The sequence below is a fragment of the Vipera berus genome (assembly GCF_964194415.1).
Source record: "Vipera berus genome assembly, chromosome: 1".
NCBI classification, from domain to species: Eukaryota; Metazoa; Chordata; class Lepidosauria; order Squamata; family Viperidae; genus Vipera; species Vipera berus.
This window is the reverse complement of record NC_138202.1, coordinates 58,134,310-58,148,536: the sequence shown is the minus strand read 5'-3', so window position 1 is coordinate 58,148,536 and position 14,227 is coordinate 58,134,310. Positions and strand designations below refer to the sequence as shown.

General features: G+C 36.1%; 1 protein-coding gene across 2 annotated transcripts in view; it reads left to right on the top strand.

Annotated features, from left to right (window-relative positions):
- NUBPL (NUBP iron-sulfur cluster assembly factor, mitochondrial) overlaps positions 1–9,250 on the top strand; it is a 61,107-nt gene extending 51,857 nt beyond the window's left edge. Inside the window, exons 9-12 of one of the 2 annotated variants that reach the window (XM_081330339.1) lie at positions 1,617–1,737; positions 4,333–4,415; positions 6,675–6,765; positions 9,121–9,250. In XM_081330339.1, coding sequence (XP_081186465.1) covers positions 1,617–1,737; positions 4,333–4,415; positions 6,675–6,765; positions 9,121–9,149 — 324 coding nt within the window. In that variant the 3' untranslated portion in view covers positions 9,150–9,250. The remainder of the gene's footprint in view (positions 1–1,616; positions 1,738–4,332; positions 4,416–6,674; positions 6,766–9,120) is intronic. The other variant, XM_081330340.1, reaches the window with a different exon arrangement.
- Positions 9,251–14,227: the final 4,977 nt, after the last annotated feature.

Genomic DNA, 14,227 nt, shown 5'->3' with positions numbered 1-14,227 from the left:
CGGCCAGCATTGCCTGGCCGACGGCACCCTGAGGAGGCCATTGTACTTGAATCTAATAGTGCAAATATTCTTTTGTGTGTGGCAGGTGCGTTACTATATTCTAGACCCAGAAGAGTAGTAAAACAGGAGAATTTAATATTTTAGGTGAATAGGTTTAATATAAAGGTTGAGTGCTGTTTTGACTTTTTCTTCCCAAAATTTGGCAAAGGGTAGACATTTTAGTCACCATTATCCGATAAGTTAGCTAGATTGCATATAACAGATTCTCTGTGTTAATCCATTTACCATTTGAAACGCTACATCTAATATAAGTACTGTCAATAACGTGTCATTTTTATAGCTTAAATAATTAAGTTAATTGCTCTTCAAATGTGCTTTTGATTTGTAGAGAGACTAGAAAAGGCTGAGCTATCCTCCCCTTTGGAGTATTAGTGAATACACATTTTCAACAGCAGAAATAATGTTGCTCATGTTTTCTTTCTTTTTTTTATTACTTTAGGATATTAGTGGCTGCTGCAGAATCCAGGCTAATTTAATGAGCAATCAGATCAATAGAATTTGGCATCTCCTATATACAACAGTTTTAAAGATACAAATTTGGGAATAAATCCTATTGAACAAACCAGGGCTATTTCTAAATAAATGTTCATCTGATTATCTATTAAGGTCAGCCAATAAAAGACATCTCAATAATAGCTCACTTGCTGTCATTTGTTTTGTAGTGTTCTAGACTGACAATTACTGATTTTTTTTCTTCCTGCTCAAATGGATTATAATTTATAAACAAGACGTTGTTGTTGTTGTTAGCTGCGAAGTCATGTCCGACCCATCGCGACCCTATGGACAACGTTCCTCCAGGCCTTCCTGTCCTCTACCATCTTCTGGAGTCCATTTAAGCTCACGCCTACTGCTTCAGTGACTCCATCCAGCCACCTCATTCTCTGTCGTCCCCTTCTTCTCTTGCCCTCAATCTTTCCCAGCATTAGGCTCTTCTCCAGTGAGTCCTTCCTTCTCATTAGGTGGCCAAAGTATTTGAGTTTTAGCTTCGGGATCTGGCCTTCTAAAGAGCAGTCAGGGTTGATCTCCTCTAGGACTGACCGGTTTGATCGCCTTGCAGTCCAAGGGACTCACAGGAGTCTTCTCCAGCACCATAGTTCAAAGGCCTGAATTCTTTGGCGCTCAGCCTTTTTTATGGTCCAGCTTTCACTGCCATACATTGCAACTGGGAAGACCATAGCCTTGACTATATGCACTTTTGTTGACAGGGTGATGTCTCTGCTTTTTAGTGTGCTGTCTAGATTTGTCATGGCTTTCCTCCCGAGGAGCAAGCGTCTTTTAATTTCTTGGTTACAGTCCCCATCTGCAATGATCTTGGAGCCCAGGAAAATAAAATCAAGAGGTTACCAGAACTCTTAACCCTACAAAGGAAACTGGCATTTCCCTAGGATTGTTGATCAGGGAATGCTGGCAAATAAATAACTTTTTTTTCTAACTAGGATATATTCCTGGGTTTATTTTGAAAAAAATGGATAAATTGAGGAAACTGATCTTTTAACTTACTGTTTCTATAATATTAAATTTGTTTCTGCTTTGTTTTTGTTTAAACAATTTGCCAGGTATTGGGCCTTATACAGAACATGAGCGTTTTTCAATGTCCAAAATGCAAACATGAAACATATATTTTTGGAGCTGATGGTGTGAAGAAATTAGCCAAGAATATTGGTGTAGATGTTTTAGGTAAGAATATGTGGTTTAAAATAAAACCTGTATTAGACAAATCACGATGCAATACAATTTTTCATTAGTATGTATTGATTTTAATGAAACTATGAATTGTAGAAACCAGGATTGTGCTGCTGCATTGTATTTATTGCTGCTACTCTAATATATGGAATATTTGTATCCATTATGACTATAAATAGTGAAAGAATAAGTGGTCATTAACTGAGAACTACCCATCATTACATTGGTTCATTCAGAGTGGAACTTAGAAGCTGATAAAATAAAGGCATAAAATACTTTCAGAGAAATATTGAGGGCTGACAGATCTGGTGGACACCAAATCTATATGTTTGGTGAGTTAAGCTGTCTTCTGGAAGAGTGCTGAGGATTCCTTCTCTGAAAGCTAGTTTATGTTTTACTGCCAGCATAAACCATTTCCCATATTAGAGGAAGTTCCTCATTTACTTCACAAACAAGTATCCATTTATATCTGAAAGCAAATAAAAACAAGGAGTGACCTGTGGTAAGTGTACAATCAGGAGACCCTGCTGTAAGATTTATAGCATATACAGCAGCTGTCCCCCAACCTTTTGGGTGCCAGGGTCTGGTTCCATGGAGGGCAGTTTTTCCAATGGGGCGGGGGAAGAGTGGTGTTATACGCTGCCTGAATCCGCATGTGTGCTGATAGGGCTTCGCTCGCTTGCACAACCTAGTTCATGGTAGGTCGCAGACTGGTATCAGTCTGCAGCCCGCAAGTTGGGGAGCCCTGTTATACAGAATGCTATAAGACAAGAGACAAAAAATTATAAGCACTTCCAACATCCAACCATTTTAATCTTGTCTAGCTGCAGAAGGGAGTATTTGCAAAATGTTTGTACTTATTACTGGTTCTTGTCATCATTTTAGTAAATCATTCATTGAGAAACTGACAGATGTTTTATTTTAACCTAAAATTGACTTAACCTCCTCTACTATGTTCCATATTTGTACTAGCAGCACCAGAAGATTGCTGGCCGTGCCATTACAAATGCAGCACCCGAGATCCTAATTGCCTTGCCCACTCCTTAGAACAAATTCTTTATAGAAACCTTTACGTTTAAAGTTATTTCTTCAGCTGAGTTGGGAACGATACCTCTTTTTTGTGCTTCTCAGTTTAGGTGTAGATTTGATTTTACAATCTGTTTTTGCATAATGGTATTATTTAAATCTAAAAAGTTAATTCTTCTGCAAATAATTTTTTTAAACAAGACAATTCTGAGTATTATGCAGTTTTTCTTTATTTCTGTGGCAATATTTCTGTGCCTACTGAGTAGAAAAATTCAATATACAGTTAACAGTTGGGAGGGGAAATTAAATATCTAACTAGCACTTAAACCAGTAGTTGTCTGATAACAATAACACTTTCATTTTGGTGATTAAATATTTAAGGATCTGTTTGAATATTGATTAGAATGTTATACTACTGGAAATCAATAGGGAACGAGATGCAGTGCTGAAGAAATAACGTGTTGTGTGAAGAAGTTGTATACTGGAATATTTTACTGTGGATTTATTTTTGTGTGCATTACAAAAAATAACATCTGCTCACTTGGGATTTGTACTTGATTTTTACATAGCAAACTGCCAAGTACATGTAGAGTAACTGTGTAACTGTGAGAGGGATCTCAGAGTCCTAGTGGACAATTACTTAAATATGAGCCAGCAGTGTGCTGCAGCTGCCGAAAAAGCCAACATAGTGCTAGGCTGCATTAACAGATTAAATCAAGATCATGTGAAGTGTTAATATCACTTTATAACAGCTTGGTAAGGCCACATTTGGAACACTGCATCCAATTTTGGTCACCACGATGTAAAAAACATGTTGAGACTCTAGAAAGAGTACAGAGAAGAGCAACAAAGATGATTAGGGGACTGGAGGCTAAAACATAAAGAACGATTGCTGGAATTGGGTCTGTCTAGTTTAATGAAGAAAAGGACTAGGGGTGACATGATAGCAGTGTTCCAATATCTCAGGGGTTGCCACAAAGAAGAGGGAGTCAAGCTATTCTGCAAAGCATCTGAAGGCAGGACAAAAGCAGTGGATGGAAACTAATCAAGGAGAGAAGCAACCTAGAACTAAGGAGAAATTTCCTGACAGTTAGAACAATTAATCAGTGGAACAACCTGCCTCCAGAAGTTGTGAATGCTCCAACACTAGAGGTTTTTAAGAAGAGATTTGACAGCCATTTGTCTGAAATGGTATAGGGTTTCCTGCCTGAGGGGGTTGGACTAGAAGAACTCTCAGGTCCCTTCCAACATCATCATCATCATCATCATCATCATCGTTGTTGTTGTTGTTGTTGTTGTTGTTCTTGTTCTTGTTCTTGTTGTTTGCAGCACGGATTTCTTCTGAAAAGCAAAAATGAGATTATTGAGTTGAAAAGAAATTGGTCTCAGTGGTGCATGCAGATCTGGCATGTTTTCTTTATTATCATCCTTTGACAAGGCTTGACTAATTCTCAATTCTAATACTTCTGAAATATGACACCAGGTGTATTACTTGTACTACTTTAATTAAAAACATTTGTATAACATTTAACCTTTGTGCCAATTTTCTGATATTTAATACAGGTGACATTCCACTACATGTCCACATAAGAGAAACATCTGATTCTGGCAAACCTATTGTCATTTCACAGCCCCAGAGCAATGTGGTGAGTTTAATGTAATCAATTCTTTAAATGTAGACATTGTTTGATTAGAAGCTGTTATTTTTGTGCTAAAAGGATTTCAGCAGAAATAACTTATCTTATTAGGCTCTACTTCTTTCATAATGACTCTTTAGCCATAATTTCAGCAGGCAATACTAGGCAATAGTTAAGATTTTTGCATAGAAAGGAAAGCAATAGAAAGTGATTTTTTGAGTAATAAAACATTGACTATGTTTTTTCCCAGTTTATTTTTGAATAATTTTATGGGTAGAAGTGTCTGACCTTACTTAGCAATACTGTGTTTACCTGACAGGAAAACAGACTCCTCCCTCCCCAAATAATTGCCTGAAAACATGGAACCATCATTCACTGAAAAGAGTTGTAGAAGACGATTTTAGTGAAAGGGGGTAAATAATTCAAAAGTGCAAATAATGAAAGAGCCTCAACCAGAGTGAAAAAAGGGGGGAATTTGCTACCTTTGCTCAAGATGAACACACGAGTCCTCCTCTTGTGGTTCTCTCAATATATAGTAGATGGTGAATATTGACAGTAAAAATTCATTCCAAGGAGAATTTCCATACAGCCATAACAGACACTCATCAATCATCCATGAAAGAGGCTGTCCCACTCACTGAACAGCTCTGCAAATCATAAGTATACTCACCTGAGAATAAGAGTCTCTGAACTCAGTAAGACTTACTGTAGAATAAGGTTGCATGAATCTCACTTGTGCTTGCACCTCCTTTTTACAAATGTAACCAAAAAAAACCACCCAAATTCATTACCTTCAGGTTCTTTTGCCCAGTTTGCATCCATGATAAAGGTGTAAACTGACCTAAACAAATCCATCTATAGCATGGCAACAGTGTATAAATATTTCCCTAGGAGTGAGGGTTACTGAGTGAGGGTCCATGCTTTTGATGAACTGAGCTTCAGCGTATAAAAGTTTAGGAAAGTTTGTGCCTTTTAATAAAATCTGTTAATGTGAAAAGATGCTATCAAAGCCCTCCTGATAGTTGAGTTCAGTAGGATTCCCTACTGAGTTGTGTTTCCTGACCCCAGATTTTTGCAGTCCCTCTTTGTGTAAATCTAGAGCACGGGTGTCAAACCCGATCATGTCACGTGATGTATCATGATGTATCATGATGTTTTTTGCCTTTGCGGAGCCGGGGTGGGCATGGTCTGCACGTGACACATCCGGCCCACGGGCCACCAATTTGACACCCCTGATCTAGAGTGTTCAGGTTTGTCTGCATGTCTGCAGAAATTCAGGTACTCCTCAATTTATGATTGTTCATTTAACAATGGCTCAGAGTTATGGCAGCCTTGGAAAAAACTGTAATCACACTTATGACTGTCACAGCACCCCATTGGTCATGTGATAGCAATTCAGGTGCATTTGTGACCAGTTTCAATGTCTGCAGTCATATACCATGATCTTTTTTTTTTACAACTTCTGGCAAAAAATGGGATAGCTAAATTCATTTAACAACCATGTGATTAGCTTAATGATCACAGTAATTCATTTAACAACTGCTGTAAAAATCATCATAAAATTGGTGTTGATTTGCCCTATGACTGCAATGTCTTAGGATGGAAAATCTGGTCATAATTTGAGGACTACCTATGGTTACATGTCATTTCTATCCTGGTTCTAATATATGAAGATATTTTATCACCACCCTTTTTTAATTCTGAGAATTCAGCGTAAAATTCATCTTAATTCATCAAATTAAGAATTTATATCTTAATTTTTTGCCATGCTGCCATGATATATATACAGTATATATATATATTTGGTTTTCAAGTCAACAAGTTGCATTAGGTTTTTTGCAGTTACTCCAGAATAGAAATTGTAGCATACAAAGCAGCTAAGAATTAGAAGTTGTGCTAGGATTTTGACCCTAAAAATCTGTAAAGCTAAAAAAGACAAAACCTCTGTAGTCAGTAGATCTTTTGGTCCATCTATTGATTTATGAGAATATTTCTGCCTTCTGTTTATCTTTATTTAAGAGTTTGGCCTTCAAAGGATTGGTCAGCAGATTAATCAGCAAATGATTAGTGTTAAACTGTCAACTTTTTTATTTGCTAGAAATGTGAGCTGTAGTAATTCCCTTAGAAATTCCAAAGCAAAAGGGAAGGAGAAATATTTCTAGTGAACATAAGCTATATGCATATGAAGACATAAGTGTGAAGGATAAATGTGAGCTGTACATTTCTGCTTTCAATTTTTCATGTGCTTCCTCTTATTTTTTCGTAAAGGTGGCATGCATGACAGTAGAATGCAGTTTTATTAAACGGTCCATAGTTAAAATCCATGTCTACTATATTCATGATGCTATTCCTTTTCAGGGTAAGCAGTGTGTCGCAGAGTGCATAAAATGTGTAAGAGATATTAAGCCAAAGAAATGAAAGGTCTGAGATAAGAGAAAGAAAGATGGCTAAAACTAGGATAGTCTTTTCTAGCCAGGGTCAATCTATGCAAATTATTTATCTTGAGAGAAGGTATTACTAATCCCACATTTCTGCAAAATGCATATCACTGGGCTGATTGTCTAGGGCATGCCTACACTTTAGCACTAGCATGGGGTGTCAAACTGCCAGCCCATGGGTCAGTTTCATCATACTGAAGCCGCACCCCACCCCATTGCCAGCAATGCAAAAAGAATCGTGATACGTCATGACACGTCATGTGACGTGGCACGTTTGACACCTGTACACTAGCACTTAGGCTTATATACCACTTCACAGTGTTTTGCAGATGTCTCTAAGCTGTTTACAGAGTCTACGTATTGCCCTCAACAATTCTGGGTCCTCATTTCACCAGCCTCGGAAGGATGGAAGGCTGAGTCAACCTTGAGCCGGTCACGATCGAACTGCTGGCAGTCAGCAGAATTAGCCTGCAATACTGCATTCTAACCACTGCAACACCACTTTGCTTCCTGTTTGATCTAGGCCTTTCTAAAAATGATTCAGAACTGCATTGCTTCAGAAGGCCTTCAGTGAGGCCTAACACCTGGAATGATTGTAACTATGGTTTGATGATGAAATATTTTATTTTTATATCTTGATTGTAAACAAGCAACATTAACCCTAGATAGACAGACAGACAGACAGACAGACAGATAAATACAATGGCAACATTATTTAATATACTACTTTCCAGTATTCTGCCCTTACAAATGGTGCTTGCTTGCACCACATCCATTTACCTTCATGCATTATCTTTTGTTCTTTAAACTTTTTACTTCTGTTTTTGACAATGTCATCAACTTCATCCAAACACAACTTTCTCACTCTTCCCCTTCCTCTGAACTTATTCACTCTTTCTTTACAAATTCACCAATGCTGTCCTCATTCAATCTCTCTACTTAGCCAAAACACCTCAATATGCTTGTATTATGACTTATTCTATTATTTTATCACATGCACTCTATAAGTATCACATAATTTTTAGGGGCAGAGTGGTGTCTTAGCATCCAAAAGGATGCATTAAAGACTCATTTTGTTTATTAAATTCCTCCAAACTCTTTATGTGCAAAATTGCGATGCTTTTATATAATATGAATAAGACCCCGGTCTAGGTTTTCCCCATCCCCAGGAACTCATATAACCAGTTTATGATTATGAGCAACAGCCAAACATTTTTAGATCATGAATTCAAGAAGTCTGACACTCCAGATGTCTTGACATTCCTGACATACAGCATCTTGGCCTCAAATAGCAATTTGTTTGACTCTTGTGCTAGTTTCAGTAGCAATAAATTTATTCTTTTTTAATGAGTTCAATGGGAAATTTTTACTCAGTTTCCTTTTGCTGAACTCTTACCTACTTCAGAGCTTTACCTCTTTCACCTATCTTCACGACTTACTCCTTTCTGCCTTATTTAAACATAATTTTCTTTCACACTGTAGTACTTTACCCCATGTCCACCATTTAGGTACTTTCCCCACTCATTGTAGCACATCCATTTTTTCTGCTCAGGGGTCCTTTTTTGCCAATAATACTATCTAAACTTAAGTGTGGTAGAGAAAGAACTGTATCTGGGCATCTGCAATATCCCTGTTGTTGCCTGTAAACTACTCAAATTAAACATCATCATCATTTTAGCCATTGTCTATCCACTGCAAGAAGAAGGCCTCTTCTGTATGTTTCCAACCAATACGGTCCTGAGTTTTCTTTTGCCAGTTGGGCCTGCAGTACTTGCTGATGTCATTGATCCATAAATTAAATGAAAATTTAATTAATTTAAATTTTGTAAGTGCCTAAAGTCAACTGAATACGAGGGGATGACCAACCTTTCATTAGCTTTCCAGCTTTTGTAAGATTTGAGCTTTCTTGCATGCTCTAGTGTTCTTATATAAGAATTTGTGGGTGATATTGCTGACATTTTTCATTAAGGACAATATTGCAAGATTTCGGTCATTTTTAAAGAATTGTAAGGGATTTCTGAGAAATGAGGAAGAGTTCTGATTATCTAATAAAAAAATCTTCCTATTCCATGAATACAGACTAAAATTTTACATCACAATTGCTACATTATTTGTCAATGTTTTGCTATTGGTCACTTTTTAAGTACAATTAGTATAGTTAATCACCCTGTAACAGCAGTCAGATGATAGTGGGCATTTTGTACTCCTGTTTCATAAGAAATATTTTATATTCTAATCTAAGATATTAATACGATGAATTTGTAAATATTTTGCAGGCTCAGGCCTATTTGAGGATTGCTGCTGAAATAGTGAAAAGACTGTCACTTTTTCCAATTTGAAGTCATCGTTTTGAAGAGCTGCACTTCGAATTTTATGATTGAGATGTGACTTAAAATATAGCAAAATAAATAACAAATATTTTATGACTGTGTTTTATGGAAAGTTTTTCAGTTGCATATTTTAATATTCATATTTAGCTTCTTTAATTCCAGTAAGTTAAAGATAGTGTTCCAGCAAAGAATCTTTTGGTACTTTAAAGACTGATAAACTCATTAGAATATAAGATTTCTTGGATTACAATTTATTTAATCAGGTGCATTGAATATAGTCTTGAGAAAGGATTACTGTATCAGATGCACGTATTCTAGTCCAGAGAAGGAATTATTATATGCGAGGCAGATGGCCTGTTCAAAAATATGATAAATAAATAAACAAATTACATATACTGTCAGCTAAGATGGGTCTGAAATATTCATGATGGCTTTAGTCAAATGAATTTTTCTATACATGCATTAGATGCAGCAGTGAATTTACATTTGCAGGATTAAGAGGGCTACTGATCTTTTTCAATTTCTCCTTTTCTTATGGTGTGACTTGTTCCAGTAAATCTCCTGTTTCACTTTCTGAAAGTGATGTTGGGAACTTCAGAGAAATGCTTTACTCAGTCATCTTGCTTTTCTTTTCTGCTGATAAAGAGTCGGACAACCTTCAATCCTCCTGGTATTGTGGAACTGCAACTTGCACCAACATATATTTCCCATTACTTATGCTGGCTACAACTACTGGGATTTTCAGTTCACCAACACTTTGAGAGCTTATACCTGAGCTAGCATAATAGTTCTTCTCAAGGAAGAACAGTTCACAGTTGAACTAATTTATATAAGATCTTCTAACTTTTCCCACTCATTTAATCAAGTATGATTGTCCCAGTCCCTATCTTTCATTCCAACCTGTTTTACAGAGTTATGGTAAGGATAAAATGAAGGGGAAGCTCCATAATTCAATCTTTCATATGAATGTTTAAATATAAGTGTAGTAAATTTAAAATAAATGATGGGACTAAAATGAAAACTGTTAGTCTGGAGCCAACATAGCAAAAATTTGTTCTGTTGTGAAGAGCTATTGTGAAATTGTCATAAATTATTTTGAGCTATCAAATAACAGGAGATTTAAAGAACTGTCTTTTAACTTTTGTGGATTATCTTGTGTCAGTTGATGCTCGATAAATTGTAATTGTCTTGACAAATTGTTTTCTTATATCAAGCATGAATAAACTCAACATTCAGTAGCAAGCTCCTCAATAAAGCAGAAGCATCAGGTTACTGAGGGAAGAAACGTGTGATAAAAATTAAGTACTGATCACTGAACATATGATTATAGTTTCACAACAGTAATAGCCCCAAATGTATAAACTGTACATTTAATTGCCAATTTTTATCACATTTTATCAATTTTATATAGCACATGGATATATACTGTATACTTTATTATGTGTAGGTTTATAAACATAAACATACATATGCATGCAAAAGTTTTACTGACTAAACCACATGCTAGTTCAGGTTACTCATTTTCTTTTATATATGAACTAACAGGAACACAAACCAAAACGCACAAATTCATTGTTAAGTTCATAGCACTACGGTAGTATAGTTTACAGAAGTTGGTCACTATTTCCTTTTTATTGCTAATTGATTGGGAACTGGCTTACTTTGTACTTTTAAAATTTGGCATTTGTGTTTTATTGGATGGGGTGTAAATTAAATAAATACACAAGATACACAAATATGTAACTGAGCAAGATTGTGTGAAATTCAGCATTCAAGCTGAATTTCTATGATTTTATTCTCTAACAAACTTCTATTATTTGATATTATGCTTTATGTATTCAAATGATCAGAGCTGTAGTACAGTTAATGTGAAGAGCTGAATAAATTTTCCTGGGTTTGGGGGGTTTTTTGTTTGTTTTTTGCTCAGTCCAACATAGTATAGAACTTGGGAAACTTTCATAATAGCCAATTTAAGTTTAGATTGTAAATTAAGAACATACCATTGAGGTCAGCTCCCTCTTTTTTCTCGCTTCCACTGGTGGAAGTAGCGTATTTTGGAATTGGATTCATTTTGATTTTGTACAAAATCCAGCACAAATTCCACTACCTGTACTTCAGATCAATGCCTGTGTATATTCGGAGTTAATTACAGTCTTCTTAAAATGGTTCTTTAACATCACAATAGAATCATATCATGACAGATATGCCATTATCAATTGTATAGACAAGTGCTATTGGGGAATTTGGGGGCAAATTAATGTTAAGTCTATAAGGACTCTTCAGATTCTGTCAAAATTCACTTCTCTTGGTGTGTATGTGCTTTAGGTAGCATTCAGACTTACTGCTAAGCTGTGGTTTTTAGCCAAAACCTCAGTTAGTAGGCAGGTTTTTGGAAAAATGCCAAATCCTATAGTAGAACCAAAGATCACCTAATAAAACTGTTCAGAAGGAGGTTTAGAACAGACTAAGCTAAGTATTGCTTAGCCGTGCATAATTAACCCATGGCATTCATTATCAAAGGATAAGATGACAACTATAAAAGGAGATTGGATAACTCCAGTTTTTCAAAAGCTTTTAACTTTTATACTTAATATTCTCTTTGGGTAAGAGGTTTATACTTCTAAATAATAGTTACAGGGGAACAATAGGGAGAGGGACATGTGTCCTTGAAGTCATCAAATAGTTCAACTCAAATGACATTTTACTTTAAACTCTGGTTTTTAGGTGACATTGTCTCCATTCTGCTTTTTCTTCTTTTCCTCTGAATGTATTGTAAGGACTCATGTACTGATCTCCACAACTCTTGAAAGATGAGTAGGGTAAGAGGGTCTGTTAAACCCTTAATGTCTGTTAATTCTGAATTTATGTCACTAGCAACAATAATTACGTTGCATATTTTCATAATTCATGTAAATGAGCTCATTGTAGTTACACCTGCCTCTACTTAAGAGAGAAAGATATAATTTTATGTATACAGTAGTATAGTAGTCCATACAGTGGGGGTAAAGTCCACACAAAAAATTGTTAATTTGAATTTGGATAAACCTTTTCTGTGTTTAGCAATCTTACCACACTTCAGGTAATGATAAACCTCTGCAACATTTTTGTGCCTTTTAATATAATAATCTCAATATTTATGTAGATGTTTCTGAAGATTAGTTGGCTGTTGTCCTGTGGGAGAGGGGCTCTCTTACTTTCTATTCTTAATCCTACCCTCAGTAGAATTGGACTTATGCATTTCAAGCAATTAAAAGATTCAGGCTGATTTCCTATGTGTTAATTGCTTGTTTGTTTCCAGGTTATCTTCTCCATTCACCAAACTTTACACATTCTAATATAATTGCACTGGAAGGATGGATTAATTTTATTACCTCATATGGATTTATTCATTGTAGTAAATCTACATTAGTATAAATGAATAAAGCAATGAGCATCATATTGAAAATCAAGTTTGCACTATGTTTTTAAGAGCAAAACAACAAATCTTACATTACTTTTGTAACTATGAATAGTTTTGATCAGTGATGTAATGGTGTACAGGTTAGGTAAGGTGGCTGTTCATAATGTTTATATTAAATGTCATAGGATTGTGCAAATTAAGTCTGTTCTGATTCACATCAGGTCCCCCAAGTTGGATTGATTCAAATTGAATCTGATTCCAAAATTTGTTCTGGAGAGAGAGAAAGAAACAGCATTCCTGAACATGTGCAAAACGTTATTCAATTGTTAAACTGATTCAGAGGCAATCAGTCAATTTGACAATGCTTAATGTTTATTTGTTAGATTGATGATCCATGTGAATTGAATGTCTAAATTGAATCCCAATAAATTGTTTATAAGAGATGTCAAACTTTTAATTCACAAATGTCCATGATATATTTTTTATATTATTTTGAAACGTTAGGTATAATTTGTGAGGAAATTTTTGAAAACCCTTATTGGAGCATTTAGTGACTGTTTGAAGTTTCAACTGCATTGGAAAAAGTGACTTATGACCATGTTTCACACTTAACGACCATTGCAGCATCCCCATGGTCACGTGATCAAAATTTGGACACTTGGCAACTGACTCCTATTTATGACGGTCTCAGTGTCCCAGGGTCATGTGATCCCCTTTTGTGACCTGATAAGCAAAGTCAATGGGGAATCCAGATTTGCTTAACAACCGTGTTACTAACTTAACAATTGCAGTGACTGACTTAACAACTTGGTGGAGCAGTGGGCTAATGCCTCCTTAAGTAACACCAGCTGCCTGCAATTAGTGCAGGTTCGCATCCCACCAGGCTCAAGGTTGACTCAGCCTTCCATCCTTCCGAGGTAGGTAAAATGAGGACCCAGATTGTTGGGGGCAATTAAGCTGACTTTGTAATAATGCCGCTGGGGGGGGGGCGAAGGACCTAATAAGCAGGCATATACATAGAATGAAGGCTATTGCTAAGCACATTGATTTGTGCTTTAGATTGTAAGCCGCCCTGAGTCTTCGGAGAAGGGCGGGATATAAATGGGATTAAAATAAATAAAATAAATAAAATAAACTGGTAAGAAAGGTTGTAAAATGGGGCAAAACTCACTTAACAAATGTCTCACTTAGCAGTAGAAATTTTGGGCTCAATTGTGGTTGTAAGTCAAGGACTACCTGTATAATAGCATTGGAAATAGGATTTTCTTCAGCAGCGTTCCACCAGCACTGGTAGATGAAGCAGCTTGAAGAGAAGGGCTGATTTTAGTCATAAAAATAACTGAATGGGAAATGATTTCCCTTTCAAACTAGCTCTCATAGCTGCTGGTCCTTTAGTTTTAAAAATAGTTTTTTGTGTTTTGTGTCCTTTAAATGTTCTTCAGTTTGGCCTCACCATAAGTATGCACTTAATTTCGGGGTGTAAGAACGTACACATTTCCAACTGCTCTCAGTAACGAGATGATGTCTTAAATCAAGGTATTGTGATGGTACAAAAATAGTTATGTAAAAGTATAAACCATGCTGTGCAATTAAACTTTTCCTACCATGCACAAAGAGTAGCCATGAGATAATTGTGTACATCACATAATTGCC